At 35.4% G+C, this 22,573-nt stretch overlaps 1 protein-coding gene across 5 annotated transcripts in view; it reads right to left on the reverse strand.

Moving 5' to 3' along the window:
• NOX4 (NADPH oxidase 4) overlaps positions 1-22,573 on the reverse strand; it is a 135,788-nt gene that overhangs the window by 61,975 nt on the left and 51,240 nt on the right. For all 5 annotated transcript variants that reach the window (XM_081241473.1, XM_081241475.1, XM_081241476.1 and 2 more), the window contains 3 exons: positions 15,139-15,355; positions 12,695-12,859; positions 12,510-12,572 (listed from right to left, as the gene is read on the reverse strand). In XM_081241473.1, the coding sequence (XP_081097599.1) occupies positions 12,510-12,572; positions 12,695-12,859; positions 15,139-15,355 (445 nt within the window). The remainder of the gene's footprint in view (positions 1-12,509; positions 12,573-12,694; positions 12,860-15,138; positions 15,356-22,573) is intronic.

Genomic DNA, 22,573 nt, shown 5'->3' on the forward strand with positions numbered 1-22,573 from the left:
TATGTAATTTTTCCAGTATTAATACACTATAAGTGTCTTGAGATCGGGAACTATTTCTAAATCATTATCATATATTCCATAGCATCTTACCCTTATTGGGTATGCATTCAAATATCAGTTAATAAAATATTGGAGAATTAACCTGAGAATGAATAAGGACTTCAACAATGGGCAATTCTTCTACAATTTAGTCAAACATTCAACAAACATGTATTGAGTATTAAAAGTTTCACAGACTATACTAGGAGCTCATGTAACTTCACAATGAGGATTGTTCTAAAAGTAAGAGAGGAGATAATGAGCCAGGAGCGCAAAATCCATCACAATTAGTGCAACATCGTGACTCTAAACATTTTGACAGGTATAACATTTCAATATTTACTGGTTTACTTGAAGGAAAAAGTTAGTGTTTACTTGTATAGTTTCATGAAAAAAATGCTAAATATTAAACAGAAAGATCCTGGAAAAGTATGTAAGTGACATTTTTGCTAACTTCAATGGAATATGTGCATCTATCTCAGCTCCCTCAAAAGAAAAAAAACAAAACACTGAAATAACAATTTATGAATATAAAAATACACATGACAATATCAAAGGTGACACAGGGAATGATAACAACAATAGAGAGGTGTCAACATATTTTGAAAGACGAAATGTGGGTGACATGGTGGTTTAGGGAACTGACTGAAAAAAATTCCAAAGCTGAAATCGCACAACCTTCAAAAAGGGGATCACCTCGAGAAGCAAGCCCATCTTTCTCACACCTCATTGGGAAAACTTAGGTCTCAGAGACCTCACAGACAATAGAAGAAAGCTAAGGTTGGACTTATAATTTTAAAAAAGGGAAGAAAAGTGTTCATGTCTGTATATGGGATAACTTGACTCCCAAATTACCTCACCCCAAGCACAAGCCAGGCAGCTATGCTCCAACAAATCCAAACACAAGTAGGACAAGTAAAGGTGGGACAAAGGGCTCAAGATACAGGAATAACCTGTACAGTGGAAAGTAGGGCTGAGATGTCATTCATTTGCTCAGGAAATATTTGATAAAAGTAGACTAAGTGCCATATCACATTTACATATCCCAAACTGAGCTCTACAAATTCTCATCAGAATGAGAGTTTTTGTAGATGAGAATTTGATAGGGAGGGCCCGCCCTATCTTAGATAATGCAGCTCCAGTTGCTCAGACCAAAAAACAAAACAAACAAACAAACAAACAAATAAATAAATAAAGATAAAATAAAATAAAAACCTTAACTCTTGTATTTCCCTCCCATTTCATACCCAGTCTATCAAGAAATCCTGCTAACTCTTTCAAATATATTAAGAACCTGATATTTCTCACCAGCTTCACTGTCACCATCCTGGTCCAAGCAGCTTCATACCCCAGGTGGATGACCACAATGGCCTCCTAACTGGTCTCTCTGCTCTGCCCTTCATCTAACCTTAACATAGCATCCAGAGTGCTCCTGTTAAAACCTAAGCCAGGTCATGTCCTTCCTCTACCCAGAGCCATCCAATGGCTCCTTCCTCACTCAAAGTAAAAACCAAAGCCCTTGCAGTGTCATATAAACCCTACATAATCTGACTCCTCATGACTTCTCTGACATTATTTCCTACCATCCTTCCTTTTCCTTAGTCTATTCCAGACACTCTGATCTCTGACTTCCCTTCTCCACTCACACCCCTCCCCGCCACACACACTCACACAGATACAAGTCAACAGATATCAAGTATAGCTCAAGGTGACAACTGCCTGTTTTTTTAACAGAAAAATGACATAATCTGATTTTCATTTCAAAATAATCACCTTGGCAGCTTGTTAAGATTAAATGGTAGCTAAACAGGGAGATCAGCTCGGTGCTTTGTGACCACCTAGAGGGGTGGGATAGGGAGGGTGGGAGGGAGGGAGACGCAAGAGGAAAGAGATATGGGAACATATATATATATGTATAACTGATTCACTTTGTTATAAAGCAGAAACTAACACACCACTGTAAAACAATTATACTCCAATAAATATGTAAAAAAAAAAAGGTAGCTGAGTAAGGGCAGACAGATGCAGAGCAGTCAGAAGGCTATCCAATGGTAGTAGATTGGACCAGGTTGGCAACAGTGGAAATGGTGGACATATTTTGAAGGTAGAGCTAAGAAAATTTGTGGATGGATTTTTGCCTATATTTTTAAAAACTGATAAAAGTCAAGAATGATGTTCAGGTTTTCAGCCCGAGGAACACGGACAATTGAGTTGGCATTAACTGAAGTGGGAGAAGACGGTGGGTGGAATAGGTTGGAAGGCCAAAGTTTAGTTCAATTTTAGACATATTAATATAAGATGTCTATTAGACATCCAAGTGGAAGTTCCTGGTAGACGATTGGATCCAGGATCCTGAATTTCAGAGATGGGGCCTGGGCCAGATATATAAATTTGGGAGATGATAGCATACAGATACATCAGTAGGAAAGATCACCAGAGAAATGAATTTAGCTGGAGAGGAAGAGTAGTTCAAGGAATGGACACTGGAGTGTTCTGATATTTAGAGGTCATGGAATGACAAGGAATAGCAAAAAAAGAAAGACCGAGTAAAAGTACCCAGCAACCTAGGAGACAAACTAGGTGAGCGGATGTTCTGGAAGCAAAATGAAAGCAGGGTGTCGATAAAGCAAGTGATCAGCTGTGCCAAATGGAGATGAGAGGTCAGTCCAACTGAGGACTGCGAAATGACCCTTGGACCTAGCAATAACGTGGTCACTGTTCACCTCGGAAATGTTTAAGTAGAGTGGTATGGGCAAAGTTGGTGGATTTAACAGAGAATAAGAGGAAAGGAAGAACTGAGAAATGGGGCAGTAGCAGAAAGGAGATGTTAAGTCAAGAAAGGAGCTTTTATTGATCATCTTCTCTTTGGTGTCTAGGTAAAAGGAGGCATCCAAAAATACCAATTGAATAAACCAAGTTTAATATTAAACAACAGGTTTGCTCTGAATACATTGACCTATTTAAGTTCATATTTATCATGCAGGATCACATTAGGCACCAAAGGAATATTTTGTTTTCCCCTGGAAAAAAGTCAAACTAGAGCAGTTAGATAATGTCTAATTTTCAGAGAATTCAGATGCCCTGTTAAGTTTCCTGAACATTAGTGACCTCCTGGAGCAATTTCCACCACTGTGCCTGCTCTATGGTTAAGAAATATTGTTGCCTTGCTAATGTATCATCCATCCCAGCTGAGTTTCTAAATTGTCCAAGCAAAAGATTTGTGAAACCCTAGAGAAAAGTAATTTTTAAGAGTTAAATAGATGAGATTAAGACCCAAGATCAAAACAACTGATGCAGACTTCCTGGTTATATTTAAACCCATGGAATTAAACAAATAATAACAAAAATAGTTTGCCAGTCTTGAGAAATCCATGGCTATTCTTGTCTGGTTTTCATTGAAAACTGGAAGGACTATTCCCAAAGTGACTGGTTGAGAGATGAAAAACAAAAATCAGAAAAATGATGGCAAGTGCAGGCATGCTATGCAAAAGTACAGACAGTAACAAACTAACAACTAGACTTTCCTGTGACTCATGGAAAAATATGTGAAATCAGGTTATCCGAGTTTAAAAATAATGAATCATACAACTTAGAATACAGATGTCAGGAAAGCACATGTGTGTTTCTGAATAAAAATAATAATGAAAGGATACAGAGATATATATGCTAACTTCGATCAATTACTACTATACAAAAGCAGATTCTGCATTCTTTACTTGAGAATCCATGAAAAATATTAATATACATAAATAATATCTACCTCAGTTAAATACAAAGAGATGTTACATTCTGTAGTAAGCAGTAGGTTTCATGCTTTCTTAAGTTTGGCTTTTTAAAATCATCTCTGATTTACATATCAAATTAGATGAGAGCATACCTTAATACATTTGTTTTGGCAGAAAATCCAAAGTTTGGTAATTACAGAGCACAGCTAGAAAACACTTTAAGAGATCAACTACATAGTCAAAAAAAAAAAAAGAAAAAGAAAAAGAAAAGAAAAATCTACCCAGGTTTTAAGTCAATAAAGGTTTAAAGAAGGAAAAGAATCAGAAAACTTGAATTTTGGTTCCAACTTTGTCATCAATTGTGTTACTTTGGTTTTTTTGATCCTTTAAACAATTTATGTTTTAGATACCTCCTTCCCTCACAGCAAAGAAACAAGTAAATCTGCTGTTTGGACTACAAATTTTTAAAGTTCAATAACTTTAGATAAACTATTAGAATTTATACGTGTCTCAAGTTTAAGTTTTAAAAATAGAATTATCTCACAAAAGCTATATTTTAATACACCTTTTATATATTTATAGGTATATAAATGTATATAAATATATAAATTTAAATACATCTATCTAAGTGTTGTGTGTAGTGGAAACAGTGGTGCACTGTTCAGGCTTCTTCCCTTCTCCCTTTTCCCAATTTTCAGTATTAAAACACTCATTTCCCCAATCTCCCAGCTGCTGAAAGTGCTGCCTGCTGAGAGCTACTTCTGAGACCCTCCTCAGGAATTACCATCCACAGACAAACGTTTCCCCATCCATGTCTAAGCGTCAAACCCAATGACTGTAATTTGGGAGTACAAAGATTTGTCCTCCTGACTTCAAGACAGGACAACTCTGAACTATCATTTTACCTGCAGATCTCCTGTGTGAGCTGCTGAGGCCTCTGTGGAGACTATATCACAGTTCAACTTCTGCCTTGCCTCCTTAGTCTCCCTCACTCCTTACCGGGTGTTGATCTGAGCACACTAACCAACAAACCTCTGGCACGCAAATCTCTACTCCCAGTCTGTTTCCCTAGAAACCCAACCTGAAATATCCTTCATCCCACGGGCTAGTAAACCACAAGAGGCAAATCATCAGTCCCCCAAATGACTGTTTTTAAACCCGTCTATGGCCAGAGCTCAGTCAGTTATTTCATGCTGGAGAAGGAAGCAAAAAAAAAAAAAAAAATCAGTTTAATCCTGTTTTGATTGTCCACTCATTATTGGAAATAAAAATATCATACGACAATGCTTACATGTGGAATCTAAGAAAAAGGTACAAATGAACTTAGTTACAAAACAGAAGTAGAGTCACAGACGTAGAAAACACACTTGTGGTTACCAGGGGAGAAGCGGGGGGAGGGATAAATTGGGAGATTGGCATTGACATATACACACTACTATATATAAAATAGATAACTAGTAGGGACCTACTGTATAGCACAGGGAACTCTACTCAGTACTCTGTAATGGCCTATATGGGAAAAGAATCTTTAAAAAAAGTAGATATATGTATATGTGTAACTGATTCTCTTTGCTGTACACCTGAGACTAACACAACATTGTAAATCAACTATACTCCGATAAAAAAAATTTTTTTTAAATTGTGGGATTGGAGTGAGAAAAACAACAATAAAAACAACTTCTAACTGACTGAGAACCTACTGTGTGCCAAGCACCATGCTTAGCACTTGATTATATCTTTTTAATTCATATTCAAAGCTTCATAGAGAAGTTACTATTATTATCCATGTTTTATAAAGAAGTAAACCAAAGGTAAGTGTGTTAATTATCTTGTCCAAGGTCACAGTACTAATAAGTGGGGTATTCAGGTCTCCAATCCCAGCTGTCCAGGATTCCAAAGTCTATGGTCTAATACTGTACAGTGCCCTCTGTTCTCCAATAACCCTTGTCAGCAAACGTTCCTGCTGGTTACACCCCGAGAGAATGCAAGTGTTACTGCAGAAAACAATCACAACTTTCTGGGAACACCCACCAAATTAGCATGGCTTCCATGTGTAGCAAAGTCAATGTGAAGTATAAGAAATGTTGAAGCCCTTTAAGCAATGAAAAGTCCAACCTTTGAGTTCCTAATTAAATCAGTAGTCAAAACTTAGCCTTACTTTGACTGAAATTATGAAAAATATTATAGTGCTTCTGTACGTTATCTTTGCACCAACTTTTTTTGTTATTTTCAGTTGTAAAAGCTTCATCTCCATTTAAAAAATGAGGTGAAATTCAAGCTACTGAATCTGGGATCAATGTATATTTTATAGACCTGATTTTTCCTTATACTGACAAAATATATTAAAGTAAATATTAGACTTTTCTAGCAGGGGAATTTGGCTTTCAACTCCCCACAATATTTGAAGAGCTTAGTAGTGTGGGCAATATAAAACTTTCAACTTCATATTTCTCGTGAAAATACATTTTTATAGTTTCAGTAAATTTCTCTTTTAAATGGTAATTCTTTTTTGTTGACTCCAACAAGTATGTCTAAGAGCAATAGGCGTTTTAGAAATATGAATGCCCTGAACATGGCTAGGTGGTGAGGCATGAGAGAGACAGGGCAGAATAGCTGACAATACACCTTTCAGCCAGGCAGTCTGTGTTTCTATCTCACCTGTGCCTCTAATAAGTTGTGTGTTATCTAATATTTCTGAGTCACATTATTTTCTGCATCATAGAGAGTTAACAATACACATCTCACAGAAATATGGTAGAACTAAATAATATAATATTTTCAAAGTTTGTTTAGGCATTTAATTAGTTAGTAGGTACTATTATCCTTGACAAAGATGGGGTGTGTATACAATTTTAGTGGGAATTGGCATATGGGAAGTCACTTTGTTTTGCTTTGTTTTATTTCAAAGGAACCCTTAAAACTATCCAGTGAAAATGCTTGAAAAGCCTGTATTTTACATGTAAGTGTCAAACAGAAGTAATTGGACAAAAACAAGGAAATGGCAGGAAAAGACAGTAAATTAACATAATAGCATAATGTAAAATTTAGCTTAGAAATATTTTTGCTTTACAAATTCATTTCCAGGCAGCAGTACCGTTCACCTCTTTTCCCTCTTACAAAAACAAAGACTCCCTTGGGGCATGGTATGAGTGAGACAGCTAGCAATCCCCCCAAATGTGGGAGGGCTATAAACCATTTCCTAAGCCTACACAAAGTACAAGGTACACAGATGGTCTGGTGAAAAGAATCTTCCTCTGCCTTAAAATTTCTTTTGGAAGCCAACTATTGTTGCAATTTAAAATATCTATGAGATATAATTCTTTCTAAAACAATTAAAACTTTATTTGAGGTTTAATACGGCATGATCAAAACATACAAAAAATGATGTTTAAAATAAGGATAAACGTGAATACAAAACCTAAACTTGCAAAGTCAAGATCCATTTTGACCTGCAGGTTGCTAGGCAAACCTAAGATATATTGATAACATTTGTCAAATAAGCAACAGAAATTAGGAGCAAGTAATTTTCCATTGTTAGCCCTGAGAATGGGGCAGCGGAGGTGAAAAATTGACCTGCTGTCTCTAACCAGATGTTCTCAGTAAATTGTTTCCCTTTGTCTTTGGTGGTTCTACCCAAACTACCTCCGCCATAAGTACATTTCCCATTCCTCTTATCAGCTAAAGAGAAATAGTCATCATGACCTTAAAGATTAGACTCAGAACCTGACTGGAAGCCTGCTCTTTGACTGAGAGCCACATCAGCCATAAGCATTTCCTCTTTCTCCTTAAATCCTCTAGCTTTTCCTTTTCTCTGGCTTCACCTTCCAAGTGAGAGATGGGAGGAAAAGACAATCCATCTATGAAGTATTTCTCAAGGTAAGTCCCAAACACTAATTATATATTAAGCATTTTTCACTCTTTCAACAGATATATATTGCGTTACTCCGTGTACCAGATGCTGTGCTATGAACGTAACTTTGAAAGGGTTCCTGGAGCTTATAGTCTAGGAGGAAGACAGGTATTAAACAGGTAATTTAAGGGCACTAATTGCTGAAGAGAATATACAGGGTCTTCTAAAAGGAAAAGGTCAAGAGAATGTATGGTATTTGGAGAGTGAATAAGTGAAAGAAGTTGTGGTTGATTTCTAGGGCAAAGAGATTAGTCTCTTTAGACAAAGATCTAAAAGTGAGAAAGTAGAAAAGGGTTAAATAAATGGGTGAATAAAATTTAATGGGATTATTTATTAAAGAACGTCTTAAAACCATTAATATGGTAAGAGAAACTATGAATTTTTAAAAGTGATATACACTAAGCACTATTTTCCAAACTATTTTAGGTCTTTTCTTTCTTGTTTTTCTTAGACAATTTTCAGAGAACCATGTTCCTTGAAGAGAACTGAAGACTGGCCTGGAAGAAGCAGAAGGAAAAAGGAAATATATTTTCTTAATTGAAGAAAGTAAGAAAGAAGAAAAACTATGACGGATACAGAATCCCAGGCATCCAACCTCTTTGTCTCCATCCAACATACTCTAACCCTGAATCTTCTGAAACAAGCCTGTACTGGACACAGAGCCCTTGTGCTGAGGACTTACCAGACCTCCTTTAGAGTCAGGGTGATGGTCCTTTGCTGTAGGAAGCTGCTCATAAATAAGGAGACTCAGGAGGACTGTATACCTAACAGCGCTTCACTGAGGTGAGGAGAAGCTCTTCCGTCTCCCCACCCAACCAAGTACATCCTATTTCTCAAAGTAGTCATTAAACCAATATTCTTTCTCCAAGAATAATGTATTGTTATTCCTATTCTTACACCTTAGGATTCCATGGGGTGGAGGGGGGGAAATGTAAGTAGTCTTTCATTCACACAACAAAATGTAAAGTACCTGAGAAAATTCTTATATCATTTTAGCTTGTTTTATCTTTAGACTGCTATCCCTACCTTTTCTTTTGATTCATATCCAAATACTACTATTTGGGAGTTGATGAGAGCAGAGATCCACTCACAGACAGAACTAATAAGTGACAGAGTTGGGACTGAATTCTAAAGTTCCTGTCATTTGTGTGAATATTTACTACCTTTTACCTCACATGTAATTTGTTCTCCCTTTCTTAGCTCTCTCTCCTATTTCCAGTTGCTGCTCTTCTGTCTGTTCCCTACATTCCTTTCTCCTCTTTTCTTTTCCTCCCATCTGTGCCTCAAGCCAGCTCAGGGTTATCACAGTTCTTCCCCAATCAGCTTTCAGGAAGCAGACCAGGCCACATAAAGCATTTGCTTAAAGCCCTTCAGATTCTACACAACACTTTATTTTATTTCTCCTTTGCCCTGTAAAAAAGTTCTAGGCCAGCTGAAAGAGACTAGATCTAGAAGCATCTACTCAGTGTGTAACACAGGTGAAAAGTTGCTGGATTTTCTGTTTCGAGAGAACATAAAAGTTTTCAGTGACAGAATATATACTAAAAAGTAAACAATCTTCTTTTTTTTGTTGTTGAAGCTGGGTGATGGGAATGTGGGAGTTCATTATACTATTCTCTCTACTTTTGTGTATGTTGAAAAACATTTTTATAAAAAATCCCTCTCTTCTCTGTAGTTGACATTCAGCAACTGCCTTATTTTCTTATTCCATATACTCTACTTAATGCTATGATGAAGAAACGATTTTCAAAATATAGTCTCATGTTGTACACCTTAAATATATACAATTTTCATTTTTCAATTATACCTCAATAAACCTGGAAAAAAGTTCAAACACAAAGAAAGGTTAATTTCTGAAGTAAATTTCATATGACCCCCAAGATTGGGCCAAACTTCCTAAACTACTCTATCAAGACAAATTTACTTGTGTATTTCTCCCTTTTTCATTCTCCCCCTTCTTTTTATGTTCCCAACTTTATGCCTACAGGATGTAGGGATGCAGAGAAATAGAAACATGTCTTACAACTATCAGAACTAAAGCACTGTGCTTCTGACTGTAGTGGATTCAATCACATGAAAATGGCTTCTTGACTGAGCTGAAACATCACACTTGAATGTTTGTTGATCAGATTTACTCCCCAAGCTTCCTGCTGTCCTAATAGAATGTGGGCAATCTTATTCAGCCACCCTGTAGGGTGTGCATATGCTACAGGAGTGAAGGGTGTGACATGGCTACTTGGCCCCTGATGACCTAAGGACTCCGAGGTCCCTGTTGGTTTTATATCTCATGAGGGCAACTAAGTTTCCACTGTTACTCATGGTGACACATTTCCCTTTTCACTGTCACCTGCAGCCCACACAGCACCAGCTGAAAGGGTGTCTATCATCACTATTGGAGAAACTACTATAACTACTATATATATACTACTATATGTATACTATATATATATAGTATACATATATACTATACTATATACTACATATATATGTAGTATATACTATACTATATACTACAGTATGTATAGTATACATATATACTATACTATACTATACTATATATAGTATATATATATACTATAACTACTGTAAACTACTGTAAACTACTATAACGACTATAAACTACTATACTATACCTGTCTCCAAGGTAGGCCAATGTTGCCATCTTTCTTGATAAAATGGAATGTTGCTAATTATTTCACTAGATACCAAACTACATTTCCTCAATAATTAATAATCTAGGAAATACAGTCAATAACTATGTCATATCTTAGTATGATGACAGATGGTAACTGGACTTATCATGGTGATCGTTTAGAAACATATAGAAATATTGACTCACTATGTTGGGTAACAAGAACTAACATACTGCTGTAGGTCAATTATACTTCAAAAGTAAATAAAGACACAAACAAACTCAAAGAAAAAGAGATAAGATTTATGGTTACCAGGGGAAGGTGGGTGGGGTGTGGGGAGGGGGAACTGGATGAAGGCCGTCAAAAGGTACAAACTTTCAGTTATAAGATAAATATGTACTAAGGATATAATATACAACATGATAAATATAATTAACACTGCGGTGTGATACATATGAAAACTGTTAACAGAGTAAATCCTAAGAGTTCTCATCACAAGGAAAATATATTTATTTTCTACTTCTTTAATTTTGAATCTATATGAGATGATGAATGTTCACTAAACTTATTGTGCTAATCACTTCATGATGTATGTAAGCTAAATCATTATGCTGCATACCTTAAACTTTTACAGTGGTATATGTCAGCCATATCTCAATAAAAGTGGAAGACAAATTAAAAATAAATAAATAGATAAATAAATTTGCTATACACAAACGGAATGCAAAAGTTGGAGCAAATCAAGAAAAAATTTCTCTTTCTTTTTAAAGAATTGCTATTGGATAAATAAATTCTGTTTTTTCTCTAACCATTTGGCACTTCCTTTCTGCTTGTTTTATCCTTTAAATACAAAATTTTCTGTCCTAACCATCTTCACAAGTACATGTTCTCAAGGGGCAAGTTCACACTGAAAATAAAAATCATAATACTTGCTAACATGTATTGACATGTACCTGACACTTCACATTCCAGGCTGTGTTCTTCATACTTTATTTGTAGTAGTTCATTTAAACTCATAAATGTGTGAATAGCTGTTGCTTTTATCACAATATTACACTGAGAAATGAATGTACAAAAAGATGAAGTAACTTGGCCAAGGTTTCCAAGTTTTCAACTTGACTAATACATCAAATTTAACAGCGGTTCCAATCCCAGCACAGTCTCATCCCTAAACCTTAGCACTTTGACACCAGTTATTTTTCTGGTCTCTCCCCCATAATTTGTTCAATTTTATTTGCATATCTTAGCATATATTTTAAACATGTGGTCCCTGTCTCAGTTACCTTTGTTAGAAACCGAATAAAATCTTAACTTCTATCATCAATGGGGAATATTAAATAAATTACAGTACATTCCTACTGTGAAATATTATACAGTGATCAAAAAGAACGAGGCATATACAAATACAGTAACATGCAAAGTTGTCCATGACATATTGTTGTGTAAAAAGAGAAAATGATAAAACAAAGGATCCAGCAAATAAATGCCAGACACATATATGCCAAAGTATATAGAAAAATATCTAGAAGACTATAGGTCAAACTCAAGAAAAGGACTGGGGACTGGGGAAATGAGGAAAAGTTATAATGTGATCTTACATGCGTGTGAATTGTTTACTTTTTTATAATGGGCTCATGCCATTTGTATAATGGAAAAAAATAACGTTAAACAATGGGCTAACAATATTTGATAATGCCATTATTTAGCTAGATTTCCCCTCATTATTATTCCATTTTATTTTTCTGATCTTATTTTCCTTTCCTTTCTCCATACACAACCTGGGTGCCAATTATACTGGGCTTTTTCTTTTCTAAACATTTTCTTATGCTTCCACCTCAACCCAGAGTACTTTCTTTTTCTATAATTTTAATCTCTCTAAAGAAAATCATGCACATATTATATTCTGGTGCATACTTCATAAAAGGAAGAGTCCGAATATTCAGGAAATTTTCTGCATTTTGAATCAACAAGGTTTAATAAATTAAAAATACTATTTCCTGAAGTTTAAAGTTGTGGAAAATAGTAAATAGTTTAAAAGTTTCTGAATAATTATATTTCTTTGTAGAAAGATGGCTTACTTAAACATTAAGGATATTGTGACAGGTTTGAATGATTTGTAGAATGAGGTGGAGTATACACACACATAAAGAAAAAGACATATTTCATTCTAAAAATTAAAAAATCAAAAAACAAGTTACTTACCATTGTGAGAGTAAATGGATGGTTTTCCAATGCAGACACACTGGGACAATGTAGAATAATATACTAAAAAGCAACAAACAATTTTTAAATGACCAAAAAAGAAATTCAAATAGTCTAATGATGCTAATTTTCAAAAAATATGTAAAGATAAAGGGTATTTTAAAAGTTTCTGGACACTGACTTACCTGGCCAGGTCTTGCTTTAAAATTTTCTTTGACCATTCGGATTTCCATGACATCTGAGGGATGACTTATGACTGAGATGATGGTGACTGGCTTATTGCTCCGGATACACCTGTAAAGCCTTTCAGCACAATACAGGCACAAAGGTCCAGAAATCCAAAGCCAGGTCTAATGGAGAATTTTTGAAATACACTTTAAGAAACACTTGTATTATAAGAATCTTTATATCCTGCCCAACTGCTTATTTGACACATTATAGTAATAATACAGTAATAATATATATATTTTTAGCATTCAATAATAAACATTTATTTCTTGGTAACATATCTGTAGAACAACTGGGGTGTTTGTTCCATGTGTCACATCATAGGACCAAAGCTTGAGGAACAGTGGCTACCCCAGGTATGCTCTTGCCATGGTGCTGGTAGAAGTACAAGAGGACCAGCCCAATCAGACAAGCACACACATCATATCCTCTGCTCACATCACATCCACTAGCATCCCATTGGCCAAAGCTAGTTACATGGCCAAAAATATGGAACGCTTCATGAGTTTGCCTGTCATCCTTGTACAGGGGCCATGTTAATCTTCTCTGTATCATTCCAATTTTAGTATATGTGCTGCTGAAGTGAGAACAGTAATAATATTTTAATCTGTATTTTAAATAACAAAGTGTAAAGAAAAATGCTTAAAAAACAACAGATGCTCACTGCAACTTAAACAAGAGTAATGTATAAAATAAAAGGGGAAGTAATATAAAGACCCTACCCTCTAGCCATTGCTAAGGGTATAACTACCATTAACAGGTAAGTATACATTGTTTCCTATATCCTTCTGTGCACACCAGAAATATATAATGTATATATATACAATATCTTTATTTAATGAGAGAAGAAAGGGAAGTAAAAGCTCAAATAAATCTGAAGATTTTAACAAAAATGTACCAGTTCAATATTTGTTAAAAAAATGAGAACCCTAGATATTGTTAATGTGCACAATGCATATGCATAATGTACATATACAAAATGTATACCCAATGTAAAATATGTATATGCACACATTTTTAAATATGGGTATATCACATGTGTTGTTCACAACTTACTTTTACGTAATATGAATAGCAGATAATATTTAGAATTTGGAAACCATGACAATTTTCCATGTGTGCTGGAGGGATAGCCCTGATCCCAGGATAACTGCATAACCTGTGTAGCCAACCTTTCTCCTGCAACTGCATACTTTACCTCCCTCAACACCTGGAGGCCTACAACCCAAACTTATTTTCATGGTCACTTTTTTAAACCTTATTTACAGAGTTATTCCAGAACTATATTCTTCCATGCAAATCATGCCTCTTCCTCACATTTGGTTAGAAACTGTGTCAAGAGTAAGCATCACAGGACAAGCTCTGTAACTTTGGGACAGTCACCATTCGAGCATCACATCACACACAAGTAAAATGGGAGTCCCAATACCTGCCCTCCCTAACATATAGCATTATGTGAAGCCCAGAAAAGCAATGAAGGTTGTAAAGTCTAATAGAAATCTAGAGGGTTATTATTAATAATAAACACAAGACGAACATTCACTCACTCCAAAGTCATCTACAAACTTGACCTTTTGACCCCCCTTTCTTCTTCTTAAAACAGACATTCAACATCACTACTCCCTGATTTTCATTTGCTACAGACAAAGAATACAGGGCATAATACCTATGTGGGCAGCTCTCATGGCCACAAGGGAAGATTAGGACCTTTATCAAACTACTGGCTGGGTATTTGGGAAAGAAGTTTTCTAAGAGCAAATCAACAACCTGGTTTTACACTCTACTTCTCCCACGTGTTAGTCTGTAGAGTTTGGTCAAGGTATTTAATGTATTTAAGCCACAATTTCCTCATTAAAAAATTGAGGGTGATAGTAATTACTTCAAAGAGTTGTAAATATTGAAAAAATTATGCATATAATATATTTTAGCATAGTTCCTAGCAGATGATATTAAGCATTCAATAAATTGATTTTACAGCTTAGTATTTATAATATTATATATAATATTGTACCATAATATTATAATATACCATAATAATTATTAGTAGTAGTACTAGTTCTTTCACTATTGTTTTCCTAATTCAACTTATTTTTCTCAATGCATAAGGAAAATATCTTTGCTACCTTTCTTGTGGCAAGTACCAGTGCCACAGTATGCAAAGATCATATGATCAGTTGAGCAGGGATTTTCTATATTCTGTAATATCATAGCTCTTTCTCGTTGAGCTGTCAGCTGCCTATAATGAAACAATAGGTACTAATTTGCTATTGAAACATCCTGAAACATTCTCTTCTGCAAAAATAATTGCTTCATTACCTTCAAAACATGTCTAAATATAATGTTGATCAATTGTTATGGAAACGGACTTTGCAGAGACCATTAAAGACAGAATTAATCTGACCTGTGGAAAATTAGCTTGGAACCTGGGCTCTTCCATACAAATCTTCACAAATGTGTTCTGGGTAAGCTCATCTGGTTTTGAAAATCCTCCAGGGAAAGAGTCATGAAAATGTTCTGAGAGATACTCTGGTAAGTGAATATTCTGGTAGCGGGTTCCATTAAGATTGATGCAGCCAGGAGGGTGCGTATCTAAATTAGTTTGATACTTAAGCAGCCCTCTAAAGTTAAGAAAAAAATAAAAACAAGGAGATGAAAAAGAGATTGAAATCAGAGAACACAGTACAAGAAAATAACCTTATTTTCTTATTAACTTTACATAGCATTTATCCAAAAAATGCTTCTCATATATCTTACTTAAGAGCAATTGAGAAATCTTAAAATTTTTAATAAATTCTTTACTATGGAACTAAATCAAAAAATTTAGACACCCCCCACAAATGCCACAGATACATGGTAGAGAAGACACATGCAATCTTTCCAAATATTCTTGAATTTGACAGCCTTTACTTCAAGTCTATTAGGCATTCATACAATCACATACAAGTTTTCACTTCAGTAAACACTATAATGATGAGTACTTTCACTATAATTTCAAACACAAATGGAAAAGTATGGGGATCATATTTGATTTGGCTAAGACTAGATAAAACAAGCCTTGTTGATTTACAGAGAAACGTTAAACAAACATAACAGAAACTGGAAGCTTGCATCTCCTGTGATCTGAAAACAATGCACAGCAATCAGGCCCTAAACCTACTTACTTTTCAATTTCTCCATAAACAAGACCACATAAAAGGCTCAAAATAATGAATCAAGAAGGAGAACTTAAAACCCTAAAATACCATTCTTATTATTTCATATTTTGTGAGATTTAAGATAAGCTTTCAACTTTCTTTGTTCTATTTCTTACAAGGAGTTAAGTAAGATCTACCTCACAGGGATAGTGCATGAAATCATAGATTATATAAAAAAATTTTTTTTTTGCATAAGCAAATCTTGAAGAAAAAAATAAGATTTTGAAAAGCATTGAAAATGTTTATTTTAATTTTGAGATATTAAAATTTTGGTTTCCAAAATTGTTTTTCCTCATTGTCTGTGAGTGTTTTTAAATTACCATTCATGCTCCCAATTAATCAATTTTAGTACATTTAAAAAGTACATCTTTAAGTTCACCACAGCTATAATTTTACAAATGATATTACAAGGATGATATTTTCAAACAACAAAAACTATAACAAGAAAACTGATACTAAATAGGTCAATGATTTAGCAATGACTAAGGTAGTCTTTGGTGGAATGTACCATCTATTCAACCTGATCATTCTCCCTTTTACCCCTTTTGCTTATGTTCAATTCCCTTTCTCTCTTCACTTTGTTTTTCTTTCTTCCCTAAAACCAGTCATTATGAAGTCACTGGAGAGCACAGAGAACACGTCAGGAGCATCTAAGTAGTGGCTGTATTACATAACATCCATGGTAGACCACACGCACATTTTTTTTCAGTAATGCAGTAGATATGGCCTAGGTATGGAATAAATGAATGCATATTATATAAATGTGAGCCAATTACATAATCTTTTATAGAGTTCTAGTCATATAATACAATTGTGCCATTTTAATACTTGAAAAATCCATTAATTTGATACAGCTTTTATTACAAGTAATGAGTTACCCAAACCTGTTGCTCTTATTAACTATCCCAAGGGTAGTGGCTGATGGGTGGGCAGGCCAAAAATCTCGAGCATTGTTTTCTATTGGTTGTTAAGTTGGACAAACATTGGCATAATGCAACTGGCACTATCCTGGGTGGTGCTGCAGATAGTCAGATCTGGCCCCTAACACTCCAAAAACTTAAAACCCAGTTTAGAAGATATCTTTAGAGAAGCTGAACATAACTCAGACCACAAATAATAATTTGAGTAGAGTGATTTAATAAGAACTTAGTAATGTATAGAAGACATGAGGTCCAGTCCAGAGCAATTTGTATACATTTCACATTACCCTCACCACAGCTACATGAAATACAAATTATTATTCCCATTTTACAAATTAAGAAACTATTTTAATAAATTAATACCCTAGGGTCACACAGCTAATAAGTTGCAGAGCCGAGATTTGAACACAGGTCTGACTCAAATTCTAAGCTCTTCACCTCTTACTATACAGCATGTTAGTTCATTGGATCATTGGATCCTCACAACATACCTTTGAAAAGGTAAGGGAGGGGAAGGTCAACATTTATTAAGAAAGTATGTCAGGAATTTTGTAAACATCTATTTCCCACTTAAAATTCAAAACAAAATAACATACCAGGTGTTTTTATTCCCATTACACAGATGAGAAACACAAGGCTATTGTTTAGGTCAGAGATTAATTAAGTAGTAGTCAAAGCATGGGATTCAGAAACCTGAGCTCCCTCACTCCAAAAACCTATATCGTGCATAGCAAATCAGTTGGTTAAAGAAGTAGACATCAAGGGAAGGGGTTCAAAACGAACAAAAGCCTGGAAATTATGTCAGATAGAGAGAGAGAGAGAAAGAGAGAGAGAGAGAGAGAGAGAGAGAGAGAGAGAGAGAGAGAGTGTGTGTGCACGCGCGTGTGTGTGTGTGTGTGTGTGTGTGTGTGTGAAGGGGCTGCTTCATATCAGGCAAAGAAATGTTATTTATTCCTTCTCCTAAGTCATCACAGCATTCAAGTGGATATCACCCCATGTGCTAATGGTCTTTAGAATGACAAATGTTTTTACTATGCAGTACAAATCTTCAGAACAGCCCAATCAAATAAACAATGTTGCCATTCTTGGTATATAAAGTAGCATATAATATTCTACAATCCCTTTTAATGTTGAGAGTGTTATGTTATTTAAGCTATTATCAAGCTTAATGGCATAGGTTACCTCTGTCTATGCCCATTAAAATGGTCTTTTCTTTGTCTCAGATTGTAATTGTTGCCATTGAAGAAACATGGATAAGAGAGAAAAGATCTACAGGCAAACAATGATAAGAAACAAAAAATATCATTCATCAGAAAAAAATCAAGCATGGAATCTCTGGGTTTTTTTGGCTAAATTAGGTGGTAAAGATACTGATGGGTTCAAAAGGAAGGACATTGGCAGGTATTGAACTTAGTATTGGAAGGATAGGTAGTACATGACAGACAGGTGCTTGATGCTTCAATACCTATTTCCACAAACTTCATAATACATTTGTGTGGTAAAGGTCAGTAGCCCCATCTCAGAATGAGTGAAAACATTCAGAACTGTTAAGTAATCTGCCCAAGACCACACTGTCAGTCAGTAGCCAAGTCAGAGCACAAAGACCATACACCTTCCCATGTACTAGACCTGCTCCCCCTGCAGAATCCCCATTCTACTTATGAACAATATACTGAAATTGAAGGCCAATGTGTGCAATGAATAAACTTTATGGCTCTACATGGTTATATATCTGGAAAAGGAGGTAGTGTATTTCTACCAAACCAATAATTTTATGTTATTTTTCAAGTTCAAATAAATGTAGTAACTTACTTTTTCATTGTACTAGTAAAAAATAAAACTTTTTTTTTTTTTTTTTTTTTTTTTTTTTTGCGGTAGGCGGGCCTCTCACTGCTGTGGCCTCTCCCGTTGCGGAGCACAGGCTCCGGACGCGCGGGCTCAGCGGCCATGGCTCACGGGCCAAGCCGCTCCGCAGCATGTGGGATCTTCCCGGACCGGGGCACGAACCCGTGTCCCCTGCATTGGCAGGCGGACTCTCAACCACTGCGCCACCAGGGAAGCCCAATAAAACTTTTTTAGTACTGGTACAGAACGTTTTAGAAATTTTAGAAATTTCTTTGGTACTACTGAAGAAATTCTTAGAATTTGCAACCCTAGAATATAACATTGCTTTAAAAATTATATTTCAAGTCCATAAAATAATTTCACTGAAGAATTTTGAATAGGAATGTACATTAGATATTATAGATACTAGATTGATAGATAAAAATCAGATATCATCTTTTTAATCCAATTACTTCACTGTGACCACATTTGTTAAAACTGAGTTCAATATTACATGTGGTCTTTGTGATTTCTTTGAATCCCTAGTACCTATATTTATTTCAGCAAACATAATAGACGTCTTTCTTTAGAGTTTAACGCAATCTTTTCAAATACAACAGAGCTCACTTCAATTAACACTTTAAATAATGCACAGCTGTATCTATCTGACGAATAATCCTGATCTTCCTTGCCCCACATCACCACTGAGATATACCTATTTCACATTTATTATTATTTAAGTTTTGAAACATTACTTTAAACGATATGGCCTCTGTCTTTAAGACACTTAGAATTTAGTGCACTTCTATCCAACAGAACTTTCTGTGGTGGTGGAAATGGTCCAAATCTGTGCTGTCCAGCCATGGGCCACATGTGGCTATTGAGCAATTGAAACGTGGTAGTGCAAGCAAAAACTTGAATTTTTCATATGATTTCATTGTAAGTAATCGAAATGGAATAGCACAACTTTAATGGGTATAATTAGGCATGAAAGCAAAAACAACTAAAAACCAAAATGAGTAATGCTATATAGATGTATAGTGACCCCTGGAGAGTACATAGAGATAATGAATTCTGATTATGACATTCTGGAAAGGGCTTCATGGAGAAGCAACTGAAGGATGTGGAGATTCCAATGTTAGAGACTAGGGAAATGACATTCCAATATGAGGGAGTAGTACGAACAAAGGCACATTGTTTATTCCCAAATTAGTAGAAGGGATAATATCTTGTGCATTTATATATCCCCCTTATAACTACACTCACTGTCAAATCTCATCAGCCCTCCAGCAAGTTTCTTGCATGTAGTAAGTCTTCAGTGCGTTTCTAGTGAATTGATTTTAAAAGCAAATAATAACTACATAATTTGTTTGAATACAGCAAGTGCATCTAAAAGTTAAAATAAAGGGAACATTCTTATATTGTTGTACCTTTCATAATTAAATGAAAAATCATTTGAAAGTGAAAAAAAGAAAAAGATGTTAGTGAATGGTAAGCAGAGAATATTGCCAAGTTAAGACAGTGATGTGGCAGGGAGTTGGGGAAGGAGGCACATGGCCTATGTGGGAAAAGGAACACTTATTACTAATTTTTTTAAGGTATATTGCATTATGTTCTAAAAGAGAGATTTTGAAGTATCTCTGGAATGTCTAGCGTTCTTCAATGATGAGAGATCAAGGATTTTATGATGTATCAAAACACATGGTTGTGGACACTATTGTTTTTGCACTCATAAGGATTTCAAGATGTGCTTGCAACACTCAACAGTGTTTCCACAAAATAGGTTTCTTTCTTTCTTTCCTTTTTTCTTCACTAGGCATTATAGTTATACCACTATTTTTTAATGCCTGGCTGTGACAAAGTCATAGAAAATAATATAGTACACAGAATAAATCCTACCAGGTTAAAGCATAGAAATCATAATAACTTTTTATGGCAAAAGTTAAATATTACAAAACACTATGCCTGCCAAAAAGAGAATCACAAAATTATCTCTACTTTAACTGAAAGTTACAAATTTCTAACAAATGCAGTGTTGCTTATGAGACCTTTATGTTTGTGGTGATTTTAATCCATTTTTAAAGTGGAGAAAAAAATCCTTGTCCCATGAGGAATCTATTTTTTACCTTGTATTCTATAACATACAAAATATTTCTTTTCTTTACAGAAAAAAATTTCTGACCATTCTTTTTACTTTGCTTCAAGTACAAAAAAAGAGCTTAAGAAAATACATCCAAATTCAATATTGCAAAACCCACTGGATTCTGAGGAATCCACTAGAATATACACTACTTAAGGTCAAAGATTTGTCCTGTGCCTCTATTTTTCTGGTGTCTAGAACAGTGCCTATAGTCTGTAACAAGTGTTCGATAAATATTCACTGAATGTTTTAATAAATGGCTAGAAGTATATAAACAATTTTTTGCTGTGGTTATTTTTGAAACACGTGATTGAGGAGTCACCCGGTTTTAACAAACAAAGAAGTTAGTTTGAACTCATTCTAATTTCAATAAAGCTGTCTAGACTTTAGCAAATGGCAGTTAGTAAAATAAACCATGTGTGTTCGTTCAACTTTGCAGGGAATAGCATTAAGTAGGTCTGCAACTTACAGCATTCCTCTTCACCCTTGAGTACTGCAAAGTCCAACCTGAGATCTCAGCCCTGCCCTGAATCTGAGCCCATCCTAACCTAGGTAGACAAGTCATCAAGAGAGTCAAGCCTATCTGTTAGCAGCATCTAGAAATAGAGTGCTTTCCTAAACTAAGGATCCAGCGTGCCTCAGGGAAACCCTAAGCATCAGATACCCATCCAACCAAAGTTTCTACTCTCACCCCCACTTTGTCGGGTCTAGCCAGATTCTTGCCAGGTACTTGCCTCTGCATTTTTCGCTGGGCTTTTGCTACAGATACCCGAGTGTACTCACAACCTGCAGCTTGACTGGAGCACGTATTGTGTCTAGATCTTGCTGGTGGTGATACCCAAGGTACGAGACTGGGCAACACAGACAGGGCCAGCATCATGGGTGTGTGACCTGTGTGCTCTCACGGGACCCTGGTTTTAGAAAGGCACTGTAATTGGTTCAATGTTCTGTTGCCATCATCTTGAAATGCTTAATAATTTTCTATCAAAGGGCCCCGTATTTTCATTTTGCAGTGAGCCCTGCAATTAAGCACCCTGCCACAGACACTATGCAGCTGGCAAAACAAAGCCTTGGAGTTTAAGGACATAGGATCAAGATCCCAAACTTCCCTAAGTGCGTGAAGTAAAATAGGTCATTTTAATACGTTTTCTCAGTTGCAAGAGAGACAGTGCCTGTTACCCTCTAATTCACAGGTATATAAAGGAAAGGACATTGATGTCTTGGGAAGGAAAACATATGTAAGCATCTAATATTTGTTACTATTTTCTCTGCTTTCAGACTTTACTAAAAGGGCAGTGGGAGAGAAAAGGATTATTCCACATTTCAGAAAAAACATTAATGTACTGAAAATATTTCTTACAATAAATTTAGCCCTAGTTACTTCTCCTTCCTCCCCAACTTTCTCACCCTGTACCTCTAGCCAGAACCACTTGTTATTATAAATAAGGTCCCAGGAGAAAAACTGAGGTTAAAATTATGTGAGAAAGTATTTGGGCTGGAGCTCACTACTTCTACCCTCAAATTGGGGAGAAAGTTGACTCACAGTTTAGAAGATTAAAAATTCATTAATAAGTATAGCTTATAGCATAAATTAATTCATTTACATGAAAATGCTTCAAATATACTACACATCTCTATCTATACAAATGGCATCCTTATGGGAGAAAATACCCCACAATCTCAATTCCCACCCTTACCTGGCTTTCAGGATAAAATATCAGCAAAAATAAATAAATCATAAGACTTTAGTCAGGAATT

Source organism: Mesoplodon bidens (assembly GCF_964165515.1).
Source record: "Mesoplodon bidens genome assembly, chromosome: 7".
NCBI classification, from domain to species: domain Eukaryota; kingdom Metazoa; phylum Chordata; class Mammalia; order Artiodactyla; family Ziphiidae; genus Mesoplodon; species Mesoplodon bidens.